The sequence below is a fragment of the Corapipo altera genome, unplaced genomic scaffold (genome assembly GCF_003945725.1).
Source record: "Corapipo altera isolate COAL_440 unplaced genomic scaffold, ASM394572v1 63, whole genome shotgun sequence".
Classification (NCBI taxonomy): Eukaryota; Metazoa; Chordata; class Aves; order Passeriformes; family Pipridae; genus Corapipo; species Corapipo altera.
Genome location: NW_020884928.1, coordinates 55,067 through 78,544, shown reverse-complemented (window position 1 = coordinate 78,544; position 23,478 = coordinate 55,067). Strand labels below are relative to the sequence as shown.

The window sequence follows — 23,478 nt, the reverse complement described above, 5'->3', positions numbered from 1 at the left end:
TAGCGGTAATTTAGGTGAATTGTGTGAATAGGTGTGGGTATAAGGATGGCTGCGAAGAGGGGAGGCAGCAGCATAGCAAACTGACAGGGTGGTGGGCAGTGGATCTCCTGAGGATAACTGAGGTCCGTAAAAAGGCTGGGATATGACATGAATTGAAATTGTCATGTATTGTGGCTACAGAAGCACAAGGGAGAAGGGGAAGGAAGAGGAAGAAGAGGTAGAGACAAAGAAACTACGTTTCCCGGCGTACCCCCGCGGCCCCGGGGCGGTGCGGGAGGAGGGCAGGGCAGGGAGCCGCTGTGGGAGACATAACATGGGCGCCTGAGGTCGGGGCGGGTGTAGGGCGGGCTGTGCGCCGGGCCGAGGTGAGGCCGGTCCGAGGTGAGGCCGGTCCGAGGTGCTGGGCGGGCTGTGCCGGCCCCGCCGGAGGGGAGGGGGCGGGGACCGGAGCCAGGTCCGGGTGGGTACGGCCCGGCGGCTCCCGGGACCGCTCCCGTGCAGGCGGCTGCGGCGAAGGAGCTGAGCTGAGCCCGCCCCGCTGGACGCGGCCCGGCAGCCGAGCAGGAGGCGGCGAGGGGCCGGGGCCATGGCGGAGACCGGCTCCGTGCACGCCACCAGGTTCGAGGCGGCCGTGAAGGTGATCCAGAGCCTGCCCAAAAATGGTGAGTGCGGCGGGGGGGGCCCGGCGGGCACCGGGAGCGGGCAGGGCCCGGGGGGCGGCGGGCGAGGCCCCGCTGTGCCCGCGGCCTGCGGGGCGCCGGGCTGGGCGGTGCCAGAGCCGGCGACTGGAGAACCGCTGGAAACCTCGGCGTTCGTGCCGTGCTCCGCCTCTGCCGGGGACACGCCGGCTCGGGCTTCCGAGCTCCTCAGCTGGGTGCATGGACGACGATGTCTGTCAGCTCTCCGCGATTTCAGCCCTCCTGAAATCTTGAAGTTGGTTTGACGAAGCTGTTACCGTGAGTTCCCTCTGCTGAAAGAGTTAACAGAACGGAAAAGAAAAAAACAAAAACACAAACCCCAAACAAACAAACAAAACCAACACCAACACCTCCCCAATCCATAACATATCTTTTTTATGAGTAGTGATAATAATTTTAAAAAAAAGTTGGTTATTGCATACATCATTATGGTGTAAGTAAAACTGGATTTTTTTTTAGGTACTAAGATAAAGACCACTGTAAACTTCTAGTGATTAGAATCGAACCTCAAAGTATTTGATGGATTGGTTAAGAATTTTCCCTGCCAGCTGTTAGAGTTTTATATTTACATTTTCTACCTCTAAAAAAGTGTGCTCACAGAGGAAGAAAAGAAAACAAAGTCAGGAGGTATGGTGAAACTGTTACTGAAAGTGCTGTCAAATATCCAAAGTAAACAAAGACGCTGCAGAAGGGTGTGTTTTGGGTTCATTGTGTTTGGTTTGGTTATTTTTTTTTACTATTTTTTATTTTAAGTTCTGGAGTTTCTCAATAAGTTTGTAACGGCAAACTGTCCTTTTAAACTGAGTGAAAGGGCACTACTTTAAGTTACTTATTATCTATTTTTTTTATTCTAATCGTGGAGTCTGACCTTAGGAGTAGTAAAGGTTATAGTCCCTTAAACTCAATCTGAAACTCCCTCTTTGTGAAGTAAATATTTTCAGTGGTGCTGGTTCATGGTAGATGAGGTGAAGATGTTCTGTGTTGACTTAAATTGTACTGCTGTGAATCAGGCTGTAACAAACTGTAGGCTGTTTCCTCACAGAAATACTAAGCTTGTAAAATACTTGTTAATATTCTTGATGGCAATTTAATTGTGTTTTAAAATGCTTTCACTAGGTTCATTCCAGCCAACGAATGAAATGATGCTCAAGTTCTATAGCTTTTATAAGCAAGCAACCCAAGGACCCTGTAACATTCCACGACCTGGATTTTGGGATCCCATTGGTAGATATAAATGGTAACTTTTCATGAGTTGTTGTTTTGGGTTTTTTAATGCATGGAGTGGAGGTGTTTAGATGAGTGGCACCTGGAGGAAGAGTTTAGTTAGTTTTTTTCTTAAAAGAAAGAATGTTTACAACATGTGATGCTTTAATTAGTTTTATGTTGTATTAAGATAATTTATAACTTCTCAGAGTTGCAGGTGGAAACATTCGCTTGGATTCTGCAGATGGACAGGTTTTTCTTGGGCAACCACCATCATTGTATCTCAGCAGCGTTTATCTCATGGTGTAAAATGAAATTGTAGGGGCTCTGCAGAATGAGTGATGTGGATGAGTGTCTGGAGTTATTCCTTCTCGAGTTTTCATGTATGGTGTGAGCCTGAAGTAAAAAGTGCTCATTGGTAGCCACTGATACAGCTTCAAGCTCTTGGGGAGAGGTTACATTTATGTGTCTTTCTGGTTTGTCTGCTCAGTGGCAGGGCTTCCCACTATCTGTATTCTCCTTGTCCTGGGAAGACTTCTGATTCACCAAATTGCTAAGTTCTCTTTTGAAAAGCCGGTGTGAATGTTTTGTTTATTATATTTTAATGATGATTTGTCCTGAAGAACAAGTCTTATTGCTGTCTTTATGGTCATGGTGGACTTGGGATCTGTGAAATGATTCCTCTGACCTTTTTTTTTTTTTCATTCCTTCCTTCCTCCTCGGGCTCCCCAGGAGAGGGTGCAGGGATATCTTTGCAGGGGACTAGGGTAGTAAGCTTCCACTCACCTGGCTGGTTGTAGCTGGAATGTAAACCACCAACCTTGGTGTTTTTCTGTAAGTGGGACAACTACTCTGGGATGTCAAATCACATGCAAGACTGAGGAAATGTTTTATTGCAGTCTGTGTTCTGACAGATTCCTTGTGCAATACTGATGAATTTGGCTGCAGTTTTCTGTCTTGCAGAGTTGGAGAGGGGAAGATTTTATTTAGGTCGTAAGTAGCTGCTGTGGTAACTGAAGGTGATAGTTACACTATTTGCCTCCTAGGCTGATGTGTCTTTCCCTAATTGCTAAATTCAGAAAGGAAAATTTTTCCCATAGCCTTTTCTAACTTGGTAACAGCTGTTTATAAATGCTGGCTGAAGTGTCTGTGCCTGTTATTTTTATGCAGCAGAGAGTCTTAGACTCAGTCAAAAGGGAAATGTGTGTGTCTCTTATCTGGGCTTGATAACTTTCTGTGTACAAGATCATAGCTAGTCAGTGAGGAACTCTTTGGTCCCCAGTCTGTTCAGTTTGTTTCTTTATTGATGTACCACTGTGTGACTATCCTAGCAACTTATATATTTATACTTTAAAAAAAATTTTGAATTGTTCTTGCATTTTATTTGTACCAGAGAAACTTTGGGCATTACATAACTGACCTACTTAAGGCCAGGTTGAAAAAAATCCAGTACGTCCTGAAGATACTGAAGGTGTATGTGACTTTCTTTCCTAGGGATGCTTGGAGTGCCTTGGGAAACATGTCCAAAGAAGAAGCCATGATAGCCTATGTTGAAGAAATGAAAAAGGTGAGTTTACTGATGAGCAGAAGGGATCTCCTAAAATGTTCCAGAAATAAGGAATGTGAAGCGGTTCTTGCTGACTACTGTTGTCAAAGCTTCAAATGAGTTATCCCCTGTGTGAACTGTTCATTTCAGTACAGTGCTGTTTGGCCCATAGGGAGAAGAAAATTATGTAGGTCATTCTAAAGCTACAAAATTTGTGTTGTTTTCAGAGAAACAGGAGAGCTCTAGCTGATATGGAACTTAAATGACAGACGTGAAGAAAGTGAATTATTGAAATCATGGTAAAGGAGGCAGTGGGAAAAACAGTGAAACCCAAAGTACAGCAGAAGAAAAGCTGTACTGCAAACTGCCTCAGTTCTTAGAGTTGGGAGGTCCTTATCCTGAAAAAAGAGATTAAAACAACTCTCCAGAAGGTCTTCAGGAGCAAAAGTCTCCCTATTATGACTGGAGACATGATTATAGTCAAATATATAAACTTAATTATCTTTGATTTTTCAGAAAGAATTCATGAACCTGAATTTTCTGTACTTGTCATGAAAATATTCCCTGTATATTGTAGTTGCAGTCACACAGTCAGCATTGAGTAATGTGCTCTGTTTTGGAATAGAGGTGTAACCTGTAAACAGTCATAGTTGCTATATTAAGCAGGAATTGCAGCATTAACTGAAGTAAACAGAGTTTAAGTTGCTTGTCTTATTAACCAACCGTTTTCACTGCAGTCTATTCGCTGAAGCTTTTCTAGGTGGCTTTTCTTGTTTAAAGATTATTTGCTGTCAATCTGGCTAAAAGTGTAATTGTAATCTATTATTATAATGACATGAGCATCAAGGGGGAAAATCTAAGTTCTGCTCTGAATACAGTTGCTTTTTTCCAATGCCACTATGTCTACCTCGAGCTCTTAACCTGTTTAATGGTTGATACAACAAAAACCTTTACTAGGCAGGGAGCTGGACTCTGATTTACCGATCTTTTTCCTGTCCATAATTTTGGTAATTTAGTTCCTGCTGGTATTACTGTATCTGCTTTAAAATGAAAAATAACCAACTCCAGAAAACACAGAAGGCCAAATGCTGTTTAGTAAGATAAAAAATCGTACTAAATTTTAATAATATTTTTTGAATGTGTGCCACAAGGTTTAGTGCTTCATATCAGATCTTGGATTCAAAATGTGGTAATACTTCAGTAGACTTACCTTTTTGTTTTTTTTTTCAGCATAGTAACTGCTTTGGTCAGGACTCTAAAACTAAGTGAAACTGCAATGATGGTTCTAAAAAAAACCTCTAGTGAGCCTCCTCTGAGGAGATCTGCTTACTTGGCCCTAATGAAGCACAAATATTCTGCCTCTGTATGATTTACATGTAGGGATTGGAGAGCAAATGACTTCTTGCCTTGCTCAGCTTTGAAACTGGGGAATCTGTTTACCCTGCTTTGATACTGTTTCAGCTCTCACATTTGAAATACTAGCTTCAGCTTTTCCAACCCAATTGATTCTACTTGAAATGTCAGTAGAGTGCATTTCAAATGGATCCACTGGGTTGTTCTATCAGCACATACTGCACTAATCCTTGTGGTCTTACTGTGGGCAGTCTGCTGTTGCAGCATAGGTATCCATGTCTAAGGGGGCAAAAAACCACTCGTACACTGGTGTCACAGGTCTGTATTTAAGGGTGTATAAGATTGCCATATTCCCCTCAGCCTCTGGGGCATGTCCCTAGCATTAGTGCATTGTGTTTGGGCTATACATACATCAGATGACCCTGTCACAAGAGGCTTTTATTCTAAACTTGTTTGTTGGTTTTTTTTTCCCCCCTCACTTAATGTGGTAGCCTTGAAAATTGCAGATGTTCAGGAATGTGTCTGGATGAGGTTTTGCAGTGCTGGTGAGAGATGACCAAATGTCTTATTTCTAGCTAAAGTAAACAAAATGCACCTGAGCTCAGATTCAAGGTTAATTTATGTTTCAAGTAGCATTTCTGAAATTTTATATTGCAGTACTGCTGAAACTAACTTATTTACACTTCAGATATATTGTTTTGTTATATATTAGAAATAAGTGATATCCTAGCATGAAGAATTATTAACTAGATGGTGCTTCTAATTTAAAACTTGAGTCTTTATATATGAGTTGTCTAATATAGAAATAAAACAGTAATTCAGGATACATAAAAACTTATTTTGCGCTTTAAAATTTTGAGATTGCTTATTATGCCTAGTGGTTATATAAGCAAGCATTTGGTTTTGTTTGTGAAAGTACTCGCTCTTTTCATATTCACATAAAAGCTATCAGTTAGAAAAGATTCTAAGAACTGCTCCAAGTAGCACAGAGGATATTGAGGTCTGTTTAGAATAGATGGAGAGCGGTTATGTGCAGACAATGTAGAAATGTATGTGTGAAAGAGTTTAGAGAGCTGGCTCTAGAAGTAAACACATAACAAACACAAGTCTTTTATTCTAGAATAGGCTTCTGGTTTCTCTCAATGTTATTGAAGTAAAAAAAATAAATAATCACAAAACTGTTCAATCTCTGCTTCATATCCAGCTCTGTATTGGAGTATTTCTCTCTAACGAACACGAAATGAATTATATACACTGAATAGATCAGAGAAGTGGCAATGAAACAGCAGTTTGATAGGACTGCTGTCTCTTGGTATTCTTGACTGGTTTGCAAGTGATGACTTGTTACATGATTGCCTGCCTGGTGCTCCTGCTTTGTGAAATAATGCCGTAGCTTTTGCTCCTGCTGCTTAGTGGTGTGCTTGGTGTTTTCGAGCAGCATGTTCTGTGGCAACTTGTACCTTCATCTGTTGCTTTCTTGGGGCTCCTCTGGAGGAGGAGGTGCCCCGTAGCTGTTAGTTTGCTTCAACATGAGTTTTTCTTCCTATAGCTATTGAAGCTTTTAAAATATAATAACTAAAAAAGTAGAGGGTGAAAGAGGAACAAAGCTGTTGACAAAAAGCTTGGTTAAAAGGACTTAAACTAGACAAAAATATTGTGTGCTTTTAAAATAGTATTCAATTATTGAGTCTCTTCTGTTTAATCTATTTTAGATTTAAGATTTTACATTCCTTTCAGATGATCGAAGGTATTATTTTTTATTAACTTAAAATGAAGAAATGCTCCAAATTACTTCAAGAGCAGAACTTGGTTTTAGTTTATTCTTCCTCTAAGTGTTTCTTTGTCCTGTCCCAGTTTTGCTGTATTGTGTCCATTTTTATGTTTGGGTTTAGGTGGACCCAGTAGCGTACTTTTGATCTGCTCCTTGCATTCCACTGAAGATGTCAGGGTTTGACAATAGGAGGAATACTCTAAGACAAAACAAGTCTTTAAGTTTTATTTTCTCTGTGGAAAGACTTGTTTATAAAATAATTATATCAGATAACAGCAGCCTGTTGAACATTGAGATGGTTTAGTTTGAAATTGCTGAAGTAATGGATTCCCAAGTCTACTAATAAATACTGTGCCAAGGCTGTCTTTTAGTGTTGGCAATTGCATTTGCTCTGTCATCTCTTCTTCACCTAAAAGAAGTTAATACAACTAGAAGATTCTTGTCTAGTAATTTACTTTTATGTTGTTTTCCTCTAATTAAAAAAAAAGGTAAAAAAATCAGAATAACATATTTAATGACTTAGTGAAACGTTGCTGAGCTCTACGATGACCAGCAGTTTCTAGAATCAGTTGAAATCAATGAGTCATTGAAATGCTGTTTCATAAGATGCTTCATATTTTGGATTTGTGCAGATTCTTGAGAGTATGCCAATGACGGACAAAGTTGAAGAATTACTTCAAGTAATAGGCCCATTCTATGAAATAGTAGAAGATAAAAAGAACAGAGGATCTGACCTAACCTCAGGTTCGGACAAATAACTTCCTTTGTACTACTAATAATCATAACTCAGTATTTTTGGGGGCTTGTTTTCTGTAAATGATTTTAAAGCTAAATGTTGCATCTTTCTGTTCATTTGCTTTACCATATGGCAGTTCAAATGGAGAAAGTCTCTAAGTATTTGGAAGGTAGGAATAATAAATTATGTGTAAATCCATCATTTCCATTGTTTTGGTGCTGTAGTAACTCCCTGCTAACACTTGTGACTTCTGGGCTTGCCATCTCATTAGGCTGGGCTTTGTTTTATTTTACTTTTGAGGTGATTAGACCCAGGAAGCTGCATGTTTAGTCCTTGTCTACAGGCTTTTTGAGCTGCTGAAGGAAGCCTCTTCCTGAAAAAAGGAGAATATTTAAAACAAAATAACTCTCCCGACCAAATTTGGTTTCTGCCTTTCCATTAAGAAAAGAAGCAAATAATGTGTACTGCTATATTCTGATGTTGCTACGGATTATCAAACTAAATGCAGTTCTGGTAATAAAGTTTTGTCATCTGATTTAAAATTTAAAGAAATCCACAATCAAAACCCATGCTTTTTTAATCATGACTTTTCAAATATATACAAGTTTTCTGAGGCTCAAGTTCATGAAGGGAATATTTAAACATTTTAAATTCTGACAAGTGGCAAACCTAGTGGTGTCATAACTGCATACAAATCAGTGTGGTTATTTTTATTTAGCAATACCATTGTGAGAATGTTTTGATTATAATAATTATTATGTTACAGGTAATGTGTTCATAAGGTTGTCATATAAGGCTTACAGTTGTTTAAATCTGGCTTAAAATTACATTTGAAAACTGAATTGCAACACAGTGAAACTTGTAACAGTTTATAAAAAACAAACCATTGCACAAATAAATTATTGTAATGTGTTTAAGAAGTCGGAGTCAACTAGTTAAGTTGCATTTTGTATATAGCTTTTTTCCTCCTGCCTTGAAGGAACATAGTTTTGGTATCAAGTCTCAGAGGAACAGAAATAGTTTTTCGTTGTTTTGGGGGAAAGGTAATGGTAGAAGTTTTTAAATGGCCATTTTGAAAGTGGTGTAACTTTTTTCTCGATTTAAAATTGTGTATATTTCATGTGTGGGATGTAATAAGTTTACCTGACAGCTGGATTGATGGGCAGATTGTAAGAGTATCAGTAGATTCAGGTCAGTGATCTGTGTAATAAGGATTTACTTAGACTTGGTGTCTATGGCACAGTGCCAGAAGTCACATCTTAAAAAAAGTGGCTTGTCTAGGCACATAGGGAATCATGGAAGTTAAACTGTACCCATTTCCATAACAAATCTAGCATGATTGTCTTTTAAAGAAGAAGCTTAAATATAAGGCAGTGTAAGTTAAACAGAATAGCAAATTTCAGCTCTGCCTTGTTCAGTCGTTGTTGCAATAAGTCTGGTGATACGTTGCAGCTTTAAACGGTATAATCAACAACATCTGATGATGCCACAATAAACTGAGAGAATTTTCAGAGTCCTTTGTATGTTATAACTGTACCATTGCATTTCTTTGGTGCTCCTACAACTTCCCTGGTTAAAAGTGAAGCTGGAAATAATTATTATTTTTTACAGTACAGATATAAAAATATTTCAGAGAAGTATGGAAGCATGAGTACCTTCAGTCTTCCAGATAGACCCTAAAGATAGAACCAATGTACCCAAGTTTTTGTTTGAGATGGTGTAGACAGTGGTGACAATACTGATAAAAATTGACACATGGTTATGTTTTGATTGTGTGAGTTCCTTTAGTCCTGTTTCTTCCCCTACTCCCACGCCCCTGCGCTTTGTAAGTTCTGTTGTGGAAGGCGTTTTTTCACAGACAGGCAATTGGTATGTTCTGGAAACTGGGACTCTTCACTATCTCGCTTCATATTGCACCCCCATCTTCTGGTCCATTCTGTTTTGAGTTTGCTTTCCATTCTTCCATCAAACTTTAATCTGTATGCAGATCATTATCTCATTGTTTAAGAATTGCATGCCACTACTTTAAAATCAACAGTTTCTTGAATTAGTGAAAGAGATTGTCTTGAAGTTCAGTGTATATCTGCTATGGATGTGTATCATCTCTAGCAGAGTGACCTCAACAGAAAAGTGTAGCCTTTTGAAGTTGAATTTCTACTCCTTGTGGTTTCATTGAAAATGTTAAATAGAAACCATTGAAATGCTGTCTTCCTGCATCAATAGAGCTCATGCCTCTTTATTAAAGATCACTAAAGCCTGATGTGCCAGAATTAAAGTGACTTGTAACATCTACTAGAAAACAAGGACAAATTTACTAGATCCAGACTTGAATGAGTTGGTAAAGAATGGAAAATAGAGGATTCCCTCCACTAGGCTGAACAAATCTGAGGGTTATTTCGAGAGCATGTGACTTGGGTGGTGTTTGGACATGTCATCCTGCAGCTGTGTGAGAAGCTTGAGTTCTCTGTAAAGCTGTGTCAGTAGTCTCTTTCTGACAGGCATGAAGTACTTGTGTGAAGAGAAAATTATTCGTAAATTATTTTCAGATACATGAAATACTGGACATCAAAGAAATGGGCCCCTAGCTGTCACAGCACTGCAGAAAAGAAGAGGTAACTCTTGCAGTATTACAGAGGGACCCTTTTGATTGCAGCTGCTGGAAGAATAGAGGGACTGTCATGTAAGGCGGATGGGTGCTTTGGAAGAGCAACCTTACAACTTTTTGCACTTGCTAACAAATGCACAAGAAATCTGATGTCCAAAACAATGCTAAAAAGGCAAAGAAGCTTTAAAATACCATTGCTCAGTAAATTTGAAATCTTCAGAATGGGCATTTAAGCTTTCTTATTGTGCTATACCTGAGGAAACCAAAGGTGGGCTAGAATTGTTACCCTAGTGGCCTGATAGTGGGTGAAAATGTCAAGAGTTTCAGAGCCAACTCTCCCTTCAGAATGTTTCCCTGAGAATGTTTGTGGATGTTTTCTTTTTTCTGGATGTGAGTAAATCCGAAGTGGGGCAAGAAAATCTGTACCTGGCAGGCCTACACTGAGTTAAGGTGTAGGAACAACTAAGCAGAATATCTGGAAATTGTTCACAAGGTTTTCACTAGAATTTTTCTGTGTACTCTTTCTGGTTTGTGGCAAGGCATTTAATCTGTTTTAAAATCCTGCTTAATAAAGATGACCCTTTGCCTGTGTGCTGAGCAGTAGCAATGTTAGTAAGCCTTTGTGAAGACTAAATGTTCCCTCGAGTAATGACAAGTTATGCACTGCAGAGGCTGTGGAAAGTTTCAGCATTATAATAATCCTAAATTTTGTCATCCTAATGAGTGTTTTTCTTCTGAAAGCTTTGCTCCCAGCTGTGTTGCAGTTGCACCAGATGAAGGCCTGTTGAAGCAAGGTGACTTGTATTGCTGCTTATGCTGGTATTGGGCAGTGCTGATTGCAGTATAGACTGCTCGTGGTAGGAGCCCACACAGGGCACTGCTTCAGGAGCAGCTTGTGGGAATGGCAGAAGCTGACCTGGCTCACAGGCAGTTACGGCTGTTTAACAATTTGGTTGGTGTCTTCCTGCATTGGATATGGGAGCTAGGTTTAAAAGACAATACTCACTGAGGTCTGTGTGCTTTTAGAACAAGCAAATACATGTAAACATTTGTATTTCAAAGGCAGTAGTTAGTACAGGACATAGTTCAGCTTTAAAAGCTTAATTATTACTTTCCAGGTAGAAATACTTTTCTTACTCTTAAATTCAGTATATTTTCCGACTGTTTCTTTAGATTGCATATGACTAGTTTATCTTTTCAAATAGTTTTGTTTTCTCAAGGACCACCTCAGGTTATTTTCAGCATCTTTACGTTCTAATGGAGCATTTAGTGGTATGATCTTCCTGATTGTGTGTAAGCCTTTACTGTGAAATACCCTCCTTTTCCTTCATAAATTCACTTTTTTGTGGCTGTTTATCTTCAAAGATACTTGCTAAACAGATTTCTTTCCCTCTCCTTCTGCCTTTCTTCAGTAGGATTTTTAAGGAACTCAGTGGCTGTGAATCTTAGTCCTTTGTAAAAAGGGGAAAAAGAGCTAAAATTCCCGTTGCTCTTAAACTGCTGTGCTTTAGTAAGTTATGTTTGTGGCTGCACTACAGCCAGGAGGTGCATTAAGGCAGGGTAAGTGTGGGGCAGGAGGGCTGATGGGTACGTGAGGTGTTTAGAATTCCATCCTTTCAACTTTTTCTCCTCTTCTAGTTTCCAATGGTAAGCTAGTAGGCATAATCAAGGTTACAGATTATATTCAGGAAGGCTAGAGTGAAACTTATTAACAAAAATATTAGTATACTATCTCAGTAGTGTAACCTTCAAAAGCATCTAGAACATTCTCTTCAGTGTTTGCTGCAGGATGGGATTGTTATATAAGATTTAAGGGCTGGGCCAGCAAGTGCCAGTCAGTGGAGAGTATCAATGAGCTGTGGATCAGTCTCTCAACAATCTGTGGCTTGTCCTGTTGGCATATATGTCTGATTCAGGCTTTGCACACCAAATCTGAGCCCACTTTGTGACTCAACTTCAGGCTGATGGCTTTATGTCAGTGCTGTCTAACTGTGTGTTCGAAATTAGGGCAGAGCATCAGTATAGCTCTAAGCTGGGGATATCAACAGCTCCTGTCTCTTGCAGTGATCTGTTGCCACAGGGTGAGCAGCAGAATATCCATATGTGAAAATGTAAGATTAAAAATTGTTTCTTTCAAAGTGGAGGGAGCTACGAGAAGATTTCTTTCATGAAAAGAAAAGCCTGTCTGCATTGCATTTCATGCTGAGTTGAGTCAGCAGTAACAGTTTTGGTGCGTAATTGGTTGTTGAACTTGGATTTTTTTCCTTCCAGCCAGACAAGATTTCACTGCAAAACGGAAAATAAGTGTCAAAAGCTCTTCAGGTTTTGAGAATCTAGAAGATGTGTACCGACTTGCTATAAAATGCTGGTGCCTATTTTAGCTGTCTCATAGTTAAGCTCTTGTGATGAGAGAACTGAAATGCAAATTTCTCATAGCTCTATTCCACAAAGACAAGCTACGAAGAAGCAGCTTCAGGTATGGGAGGCAGGGCAAGAACAGATGTGGGTAGTTGTATCTTGATTGCTGTCAGAAAAGTTCCCAGTGGAAACAGGCTGGTGTTTCATGCGTAACTTTGTTTAGCAAAAATAATTAATCATAGCCTCTAAGATGTATGGAAAAGCCATTTTTGTTATCTGTGAGGCTGGGTTTGATATGGGCTTTGTAAAAGCTGTTTAGCCAGTAGGCTTGGAGCAGATGGCAGGAGAATATAATCTTATTTCCTTTTTGTTTGGTTTTTTTTTTTTTGTACAGAGCAAAACAATTTTTGATTCAGGCTACAGTATGTAACTCATCAATGTGGCTTTGTGTTGTTTTCAAGCATAATTCAGTTTTCTTTATGGGGTTCCGAGTTCTCTGTGCTCATGTTTTTTATTTTCTGGGACAAAACTGAAGAATCTAATAATGCTCTTCTCTACTTGCCATGCACAGTGAAAGGTCCAAATGATGACTGTATCTCTTCCACACAGAAGAGAGCTTAGCGAGTTCTGCTTGTTCTCCCAGAGGGAAGTAGTACCAGACATGGGGACATCCTGGATCCTGGAATCATCTTACTATTCTTGCAAGTTACAATAAATATCTAAGAAGCAGCTGTTTTTCATGTCCATTCTCACATGCTGACTAAGGTGTTGACACTAAGGTGGCAAAGCCTGGATCCATTGGTCTTGCTGCTCATGCACCATGTAACCGAGCTGTGTGTGCTTGGTGGCCCTGTACTCTGGACAGCCAGTGGCCTTCGTGGAACTACTGCTGGTGCTGGGAATGCCTATGGAGCAGCTGCTCTTCTCCCTGGGCTTCTCTGTCAGGAAATCCCAGGCAGGTTGTCTCTACTGGCAGAAGGCTCAGGATCATCAGGGAGGAAGGAAATGTATCCAAGTCAACCCCCAAACTTGGCAACTTTATTTATATGGAATGTATTCTGAAAATTTCAAGGGAAAAGGTACTGGTGATATGGATGGAGATGACAAACTCCTTAGATACTGAAAAGTATCAGGGTCTAGGATGACTAGTCAGTAATCCTAAATACTGTAATTGCAAGTTCATATAAATGTCTCAGAAGTTGCTGTTGTCTTTGTTTGTTCTTACCCACAAACTGTTGTTTTTGTGTTTATTAATGGTAAATAAAGACATGAGTATTGTTGATTAAATTGTATTATTAAATACACTGGCATTTCTTCGAGAGTAACAGCTTGAAAAGCACATAAGCAGAGAGAGGAGTGCTGACAAAACAAGGCTGTAGTCTTTTGGAGTATATTAAAAAAAATGAAAAGGATAGGCTTCTTTTTCTTAGGAAGAGCTGGCTGCCATGATCTGTGTGCTTAGGCAGTACATTTTTTCAGAGAACTTGCACCTAATGCACTTAAAAGAGATAAAACTGTAGTAGTTAAAGGAATTCAGTATTTTTCTGTCTGTGTTTCTGACAGACCCTTCTAAAATCTCTTTTTATTTGTGATGGCAGCTTGTTTGAGTACTGTAGAACAGATGTTACAGAGCAGGCTCGGCCCCTGGAAATTTTCTTTGTAGTGTTCTATATTAAAAAGGATGGAAGGAAATGAGAGTATAGAAACCCTTGTTCTGGCTGAAGAGTTTATTGCTCCCAGATGCTTCCATGTGCCCCTCCTCTCTCACTGCAATCACTCCTTGCACTGCTTTGATACATCAGTTTCAAAAAGGAGGTGGAGATTTGTGTAACCAAGTGTATTGGAAAGGCAGAACACTGTTGCGCAAACCTGGAATTGAAGCAGGGAGACTACTTGGGTTGGTAACAGGCATGAAACCCCAGGTGGTGATGGCAGGAAAAGAATTACAGTTACCTGATTATCAAAACAGTTTTGTACAGCACATAGGTCTCTTTGAGACTTAAAAATTTTGACAAAGCTTGAGTCTACTTAAACACAGGTGTGCAGGGACATCCCTGTATAAGGTGATGTAAGTATAGGTCATGGAAAAAGTCTTAGTGGCTAAGACTTTGCTGCTATTGAGCAGATAGTGAAGTTGTGATATTTTACAAAAGCACATAATTTTTATTAAGCACTGAAGACATACACAGCTAGTTAAACATTTTATCATGTCTTTCATCTGCTGTTGTAGACTGGCTCCTGGTCACTGGTGTTTTCACAGTGTGTGAGAGGCTGTAGAACTTGTGTGAAGATGATACTGTGGTGTACTGGGCTAACCATCAGTACAGCTCCAGCAGTGCATGTTAATTTTGTATAAGAATTATATGCCTGTTCAGAAAACAAAAATACAAGGCATTTAAGAAAAACTTGCTAGGCTAGGTTTTCTCTGTAAAATGACCTTCAAGCTGGGGCTGATCCACAGATCCCGAACTCCCATCTAGGTAACAAAAATTGCCTTTGAATACGTGGAGAATTAGAAATCACATACTTATTTCTGAGAAACTTGGCCTCATTATACAGGTTATTCAGAAGAACTGTAGTGCTGCCTTTAAAGAAATATATTTAGAATGGTTCATAGGAAATCTCTTAATAGAGCTGACACAAGAAAATAAACATCTAGTGAAAGCTTGTAGAGAAGCTGCATGTCTGTTTTTCATATCCTTTCCATCTTGCCATTTTCTTTTGTTAAATTCTTCTTGCTTCTGTTTTCATGTTGTTACTGTTATATACCTCTTAGTATATAGGATTAAAAAACCTCAAATCCCACGCTCCAGGCTTTTACAGAAGAGAACTCCTTCTATGGCTACAGAGCAGTACAGCTTTGATTTAGAAAACTCAGAAATCTCACAGTTTGATGTAGGCAGTGAGATGAAAGTAATAAACCAAGAGGAATTCTATAGTATCTAAACTAGGGCAACAGAAAAAGCTACTAACATTTTGCCTGCAGATGAAGTGAGTAAACAGAATAAAGGGGCTGGCTGAGTGAGATTAGCAGAAACCAAGTAAGGTTTTAAAAGGTTGCTTAACTTGTGTCATTCAAGTTAAGAAGATACATTCCCCAGGGAACAGCCATTAACCTACCAACAGGGCCAGTAGAAGTCACTACTAGTTGGCTCTGTTTAGTCTTTAACTCTGTCACCCCTGAGATTAGTCATCATATCTGGTTTCTTAGCAGATGCTCAAAGCAACAAGGAGGATGGCAGCAAACTGTGGTTTTACAATGTAGTAAAAGCAATTGGGGATGGATGTGATGAGGATAGGAGTGCAAGGGTTCTGAGGAAAAGCATACCATTAAGTGTGGCATTTCCAGTGGCCAAAACTCTGTACAATGATGTGTTCTTCAGAGCCTGCATCAAAGTGGTGTCTTTTTATGGTCTTTAGGAACACTGTTGCTAAGAATATGTCTGTGGAAGGAATATGATCCTGACGGATTTCAGTTATTCAGGTGTCCTGTGGTGTGATATAAATCTGTTGATACATTCTCTCAGTTCCTCCTCTTTGTTTAAATGTGTGTGATGTATCAGAAGTTTCCTCAAATGAATAATATTCCTACTGAAAGTAAGTGAAGAAATAACATGCTTGAATGTTCAAAGACATTCTCTTCAAAAAGAAAAGAGGTAAATCTTAGAAAAAAGCTTATGGTATATGTGGTTTTTTACAGTATCTATGGTAGGGTGAGGAGCTTTGCAGTTTTAATTCGCCATTCTTCACAGTCCAGTGTTCCTCCTAGTCTTGTCTTTCCTGTTTACTCCCACGGCTGGGTAGGACACACAGATTATTGTGTCCCCACCCCCTTGTTGTTCAAAGGGAAGGGTGATTTGTGCCCTCCCATGCCAAGGGAACTGTGTCTGTGCCTAATGCTCATGCTGTGAGGACAGAATTGCTGCCTTATCCTTCTCATGTTGCTGCTTCTCACAAAAACATCTCAACAACTGGGATTCACAATTAATGAAACATGATTGTGAGAAATAAACTGGGAATATTTTGGATTTCAATTTTGTGAAACATTTCATTGCAAATAAGCAAGTGTTCTTCAGTGAGGAGAAAATGAGCAGGTTATTGCTTATATTCTTGTAGTTGAGAGGAATTTCTAATTCTGTTTTTATAATAAAGAAGTGGGTTTTTTTAATCTTCAGATAAGAGTTGGATTACATCAATCTAAAATAGTGATGCAAGGTGTCCACAGAAACCTTACCTTGCAACAAAACTAAGGTGAAGATAATATTTAACATATTCATTATTACTATACAGTAAGTTATTTTGCATTTTTACTTTTTTGAAGTGCTGTGGATAAGCCTGGAAACTAGAGGAATGTGGGAAGGCTCCTCACTGGGAGGTTAAAGCAGAAAAACCCCTTAGCTCTAAATTACCATGCAGCAAAGAAAGTAGTGAAGCTCGTTTGGCAACTCCAGTATAATTGGATATCATTTTGCTGTTTAATGTTAAGCCTAAATGTAAGAATTAGTCTCTCAAGGTTCTGACAGGGGAATGTAGAAATTATGCAAATGGAATGCTGTGGTGACAATTAAAACAGTCAGATTTCAGCCTTGGAGTCAACATATAAATTGTGTGAGTGTCTTAAAGAAACTGCCCCCTCTTTGTACCTTAATCATTCTGTCCTAACATAGGGGGTTTAAATGATCATCAGGATGTTTGACCATATCTGTTTTACCAGAGGTGGTAGAATTGTCCTTTATATACTCCATATTTTTAAAGAATTGTTACCTTGCAATTCTTTGTACAGAGTAAATTGTTTGTGATCCTTGGAGTGATCAAAAATGTGGAAAGCAAGGATTTAGCAGTTACTTTGTCTATTTCAGGATTTATTTTTTTAAATATTTATGAAAAAAATGCTCAGTGTATATATTAATTTTTTTCAACTTTTGCACTGCAATCAGAGAATTTATTTCCATATGCCCTTTGCTAGATAAAGATCTGTATAAACTTTAGTCTTACCCTTTTTTGTGACTGCCTAGATTACAGCAAGAGATGCATGAAACACCATCTTTACCTTACTCAGAATTGTGTTCACATAATTGAATAGAATGTTTCAAAATTTGCCTTTGAATTGAGAACAGTTTTGAAGCATTTCAGACCAGAAGGGAGCTTCTGTTAAAACACTGACTTCTGGGTTTCAAATAACATGGCCACATCAGTCCCAGCTAAAATGTTACTGCGGATGTACCCTAATTACAGTAATAGTCTTGGTCTGAGACTGGGTAGTGAAAGTGGCCTCCTGTCTGTTCCCAGGGGGCTTTCTCAGAGTCACTGAGAATCTTTGCACCAGCAGCCAGGCACTCAGTGATGGGCCACAAAAGAGAAACTCTAAATCAATTAAGAAAGAATTTACAGAAATAAGCTGCTGTTACTTGGTACATCTTCTAATATGGAAGTAGTTTTGTAGAACTGTGGCTGATAGTTTGAGGAGGGAGTGGTTACATGCTTGTTTCTTTTAAAATACATCTTTTTTTCTTCTTTGATTTTTTTCTTAGACCTCAGTAATGTCATGAATTCCACTTCAAATATAAAGGCTGTAAATGGAAAAGCTGAAAGTAGTGACAGTGGAGCGGAATCAGAAGAAGAGGGGCTTCGTGAAGAGGAAGAAAAAGAACTGCAGATAAATGGAAAGGGTATGTTTTCTGGACCACTGTCTCTGCCAAAGTTATTCTTAACCACCTAAATGGCAGAAAATCCCAAAGAACCATGAATGTTTTTCAAGAGAATTAGGTGCAAATACACATGGATGCCTGTGTGAACAATGGCTGTCTCTCAGCCTAGGTTATAAGAATTAAAACTAGTACAAATTTGTGAGCTGTGCTGTACAGTTTTTAACTTGTGTAGCAAGTTCTGTCAGTAGGTTAGATAAACATCTATACCCTTTTTTGTTTTGGGGTTTGTTGCCAGTGCTTTTTGTAAGAGCTGTGAATGGCTACATGGCCTGTAAGTGTAGCATTGAAAATGACTTTTTTTTTCTTCAGAGAAAATAAAACAGAACTTTCAATGTGACTCATTTAGAGGGTCCATAAAAAGTTTGATGCTGGAAACACCAGCATCTAGTGAAAACCAAATTATATATTTAGAATTCTATACAGATATTTTCCTCCAAGGACATTAGGATTATTATTTAGTTTAGCAGAGAGACTTGCTTTAGATTTGCTTACTTATGTTTTAAGTATCATCTGTTCTTTATGCAAACTAAATTTTATATTTACAGTTTTTACAGGAACAGAACAATCCACACAAATGTGAATCCAGGAGCATTTACATGTTTTGTTCTGCAGATACATTATACATACAGTCCATTAGAAAGTGAGCTACTTGAAGAAATATATTTTGAGCTATTAGGTGAATAGCTTTCTCTTTGCAAAGTTCTCTTGTTCTTTTACAGACTATAAGAATGCAAAACCCGAATCAGCAGCTGCTAAGGATTTGGAAGGTATTGTTAGGAATGGCTTTATCACAGATATGCAGAATGGCATCCAGACCAAATCTGCCTTGAATGGCTTGAACCCAGAGGAAGAAACAAATAAAGAGGAGCCAAGCCTAGAAATAGCTAATAACAGTGCTCACCAAGGTATTGTCCTTACAAGACCATGTTTTCATTTGCACATGTTTTTAATGGAAAATACTCTTTTCTTGAAAGCTCAATACTGGGATTCAGAGACTAGCAGTGGTGTCTCAGTTGCAGAAACTTGAAGACAGAAAACTCAAAAAAAAAAGAATTAATTCCAGTTTAAAATAAGGTTTTCTCTTAGGATCTCCTACAGAAAGAGAGATGAATTGAGAAACAGAGAGGCCCAAACCCACAGAAACAGAATTTTCTTGTATATCATTATGCTACCGAAGTGAATACTGTTTGCCTTTGAGAGCAAATCTTTAGTAAAATAAAAATCACTAATATCATATTTATCGTTCTCAGAGGCTGAACATGTTATAAATGCCAGTTTGTTGAAACTGAGGTCTAAATATATAGTTTTAAAACTAACATAACTTCAGGCAAAACTGCTTTTTACTGAACTAAGGAAGGAGAGTGGAGTGAACAGGGTAAAATTAAAATTTATAATACAGAAATGTCAGTATGAGGTATAGTTTTCCCATTAGTAAATGGAAAAATAAATATAATTCCTATATTAATATGACCTCTTTATTCAGAATTTAAGTTTAGGATGACAATCGTAGATAAAAGGGCTGTGAATTGAGGCTCACATTTTAACTCATTGCTTTACTCTTTGCCAGGGTTGGCTCAACTGACTCACATTTACAAAGAATGTGTGCTATCCCCTTTCCCTACAGGTGCAAGTGAAGACAATACTGAAGAGATCTCAGCAACTCAGCACTTAACCAGTGATTCAGACAGTGAAGTTTATTGTGACTCTATGGAGCAACTTGGACTAGAAGAGGTATGGGATTTAGTAGTCCCTGGGTGTATTTTGGAACTGCTATGCTTATTTTTAAATAGGCTCCTCTTGATCAGGTGAACATAGACATGGAGAGGTAAATGCTGTCTTTCTGTTTGAAATATCGGATTATGTTCTTTTTATTGTCAGTCTTTTACAACTTGGTTACTGCTGATCTAAAAGCCTTGAAATTTTTGCCCTCAGAGAATTTATTTGAGGGGAAGGGATGAAAAACAACAGTACAAAGAAACAATTGTCAAAAAACCCAAAACAAACCAGTACAAAGAAACTAAGATCTGTGCCCACAAATTAATTTAGGATCTCATAACATATGTAGGGAGCAGAATTCAGCTATTTCTAGGAAACAGGAAGTGTCTTTGTAACAATGAACTTCTTGCTTGCTCTTTTTCTGGCCTGATGAATCCTGTATTTGTTTCTTGGAATAAATAAAGAGTAAGCCTTAGCAGGTAGCCTGTAGGCCAGTGCCTAAAAGTGGCCTAGGTCTAAAGAAGTGGGAGATAACAAGGATTTCTGTGTTCTCTTGTATTCTCTTCAGTCATAATATACAGCTCTGACTTTCATCTAAAAGGTGGGCACCAACTGTGCTGCCATAGTTTGACTGAATTTGTGCTCCTGCTCATTATGTAAACTGCAGTTTTAGCTGACTTACTGGCTTGGACCTCCTTCAGAGTTCCAGTTTAAGTGTGGACTTCATAAATCGTACTCAAACACCTTCTTTCCTGATTCTGGAGAGGAATCTGTGGATGATGCACAGGATCAGAAAGACCAGTAGGCACTCGAATATCTCATCATTCTCTTGTCTAGCTCTTTCCTGAGTAAGCAGAAAATTCTTTTTAACAAATTTTACCTGGTAGTGAAGCGTGTTGGGAAAGGTCATTTGATAGAAGTGCTGCAAGCTGTCTTATCAAGGTGATTTCCCAATCATCTTGTTTATTGTTCAAGCTTGTTTGAGATTCATTAATCAAAGTGGGTGGATAATTTGTCAGAGTTTCCCAACCTGCATGAGAAAAGTTCTAGTTCTGCACAAAATAACAGATGTTCAGGTATATGTAAATAAATATACAAGTAGAATTATAGACCAGTCAATTCAAACTAGAAGAGGTTCACTTAAATAATTAAATACAGCTTTTACTTGGAACAGATGTAGCAAGCACTCTGTTGCACTCAGTTCTGGTGATCCAGGTTTTTGAACTGCTGTGTGACAAATCTGGGCAGCAGTTTCCATTTCTGTGTCCCTCCTTTTGGTTATTTTGGCTTTTCCATGAAGTTATTTTTCAGCTGAGGTACCCAGTCTGCTTCAACATTTGCTTGTGCAGGTGCTTGTCCTGGCCCTGAACAAAGGGTTGCTTGAGCCACTGTAAGGCTGTGCTGTTGCAGAATGTGTCACTGTGTCCTGAACAGCTCTTATGCCATCCATTTTTAGTGTCTTCCTGTGGTACCACTGATTTTGAGTGAGAAGTCGATAGAACACGCTGCCTTCCTTTTGTTTGGTGAGAGGTGCAGGTGCAGCCAAGCTGTTCTGAACAGGTTGATAATAAGCAAGGGGAATCTCTTTGCTGTGAGCACAGACAGTGCCTGCTCAGGGTTGCTAATGGCATGTGACTTTTGACTGTGTGATTCCCAAATTCGAGTTGAGACCGTTTCACTGTCTAGGAAGCAAAGCAGATTTTACAAGGAAAAACTGAACATTTTCAGATCTTAATGTTCTGATTTAGTGATTATTAAGTATTACTGTATGTCGGAAATATCTAAAGAAATTCCAGTGGTATCACTGTTCTGAGAGTATTTGCTTCAAAGGCCCTTTCAATCTGAAAATGACATTTAGACAATAGTTAGTACATTCTATGGGAAAACAACTGTTCCCCTTAATAGAAAAGTCTTAATTATGGGCAAAATATTTTCTTAACGTGAAAGTAGAGATGATGTTTCTTCCTTTTTGATGGTAAACTGTCATATTTTACAGAATTTAATTACTTGCTAATGTTAATTTGTAGCCCTTGGAGATCATCACATCAGCTAAAGGATCTTTAAAGCATTCATCCCATTTCTTGGATGTAGATCACAGTCTTCTATTAGAAAATACGGATTTTCCAAGGCGCACTTGCATGACTTATGGGAATCTCCAATCTGGAAATACTGGAGAGGGAATAGCTGAAGAACAAGGTGAAGTCAAATGTGGAGGAGAAGATGGCAAAGCCGGTAATGGGGGACCTCACAAGGAGAAAAAAGGTGGAGAAAAAGCAGATTTCTACAGTGTCAGAAGAGGGAGAGGTACTGTGCACACTGTGTTTGTGTTCCCCCTCTCCTCACTGCCGTAAGTTACTGGTGCCTGACAAGAACTTCCCAACACTGTCCAGTAAGAGAGTCATTTATATAGTGCTTCTGTCCTTCACAGTAACAATGGATAACAAAATGCTAATTACAGTGGGTAACCTTATATTCCAGCTGCTGTTGTGGCACCTGGGTTTTTAGAAATGTAATCATCAAAACCAGCCTGTGCCTAAGAAGAGTTTTTTTAGAAGTTACATATTTATTGATAAATGCATATGCATTTATACCTCTGTGGTGGCTTATTTGAAACCATGGAATGGCTTGGAAAGGTGTGAGTGACACATTGTTTTGTATATTATTGGAATGTTAGCCACACCTTTGAGTGATCCCGATACTATCCATTATGATTCTTAAAACTTAATGATTCTTAATCACATAATAGCCCAGATGTTCAATTTATATTGGACCTCTGCTCTTTTTAATTCCATAATACTTCTAATACCGTCACCTAGGAGCAGCACCATATTCCAGTGATATGATCTGTAAAGTCAAGGATAAAATTATTTTTTCTTGTACAAAACACAAAAAGGCAAAAAGTATTTTATTTGTATATAGCATGCCTTTTGTATGGCACCTATATGTAATCAGATGCAAAAATCCAAAAGAAAATCCAAGTAGAACATTTATGTTTGAAACTATTATGAAAAACATACTACAGTTTAACTGTCTCCTCTCTTCTGTTGTTTTACTGAAGTTTGTTACTTGCAGGCAGAAAGGTGATATGCTAGTTGTAGTTGTGTCTAGTTTAAGGGAGTATTGTAGGTTTCAAATAATTACCTTTCCTTGTCACTGTATTCTAGTGATCTTTGTTTTCCAGCTGAAGACTGGCAAATTTAGAACAGACGCATGCTTGATAATAAGACAGATCTTACTGTCTTTTCGCTAGGGCAGAATTTACTGCTGAACTTGTCTGGATGTGAATTAATAGTTTTTTCCTAAATATTTTTGCAGTTCTAGGAACTTCAATGATACTATCACACTGAGGCTGTAGGGAAGCATCTCATGACATTTCAGTGACCTCCCAGTGCTTCTGAACTGTCTGAATACAACCTGTGATGAGGAGTACCACACTCCTGGGTGGAAACTGAGGGAGGAAAGTGAACTGTTAAACATTTTCAATAGAGTTGTTAGCCCATTCTGTGTTTTATGTTTCTGGTTTTTTTCTCCCTCAAAACAGGGCATAGACTTCAGCCTTTAGGAGATGGTTCCCAGGGTGGCCAGATGGGTAGTGGAGGGGACGGCGAGCGCTGGGGATCCGACAGGGGACCCCGGGGAAGCCTCAATGAGCAGATTGCAGTGGTGCTGATGCGGTTGCAAGAAGACATGCAGAATGTCCTCCAGAGGCTGCATATGCTGGAGGCAGTTACAGCATCACAGGTACTGTTCTTTGTAGTTATTCGATTACTTTTTATGAAATGTC

General features: G+C 39.0%; 1 protein-coding gene across 6 annotated transcripts in view; it reads left to right on the top strand.

Annotated features, from left to right (window-relative positions):
• The first annotated feature begins 473 nt into the window (after positions 1–473).
• ACBD5 (acyl-CoA binding domain containing 5) overlaps positions 474–23,478 on the top strand; it is a 30,212-nt gene continuing 7,207 nt past the window's right edge. Inside the window, exons 1-10 of one of the 6 annotated variants that reach the window (XM_027658749.1) lie at positions 477–662; positions 1,815–1,935; positions 3,396–3,468; positions 7,204–7,315; positions 7,444–7,476; positions 17,802–17,939; positions 18,698–18,883; positions 19,603–19,709; positions 21,722–21,998; positions 23,236–23,435. In XM_027658749.1, coding sequence (XP_027514550.1) covers positions 587–662; positions 1,815–1,935; positions 3,396–3,468; positions 7,204–7,315; positions 7,444–7,476; positions 17,802–17,939; positions 18,698–18,883; positions 19,603–19,709; positions 21,722–21,998; positions 23,236–23,435 — 1,323 coding nt within the window. In that variant the 5' untranslated portion in view covers positions 477–586. Of the gene's footprint in view, positions 663–1,190; positions 1,326–1,814; positions 1,936–3,395; positions 3,469–7,203; positions 7,316–7,443; positions 7,477–17,801; positions 17,940–18,697; positions 18,884–19,602; positions 19,710–21,721; positions 21,999–23,235; positions 23,436–23,478 lie in introns of those variants that run through there. The other 5 variants (XM_027658748.1, XM_027658751.1, XM_027658752.1 and 2 more) reach the window with 5 other exon arrangements.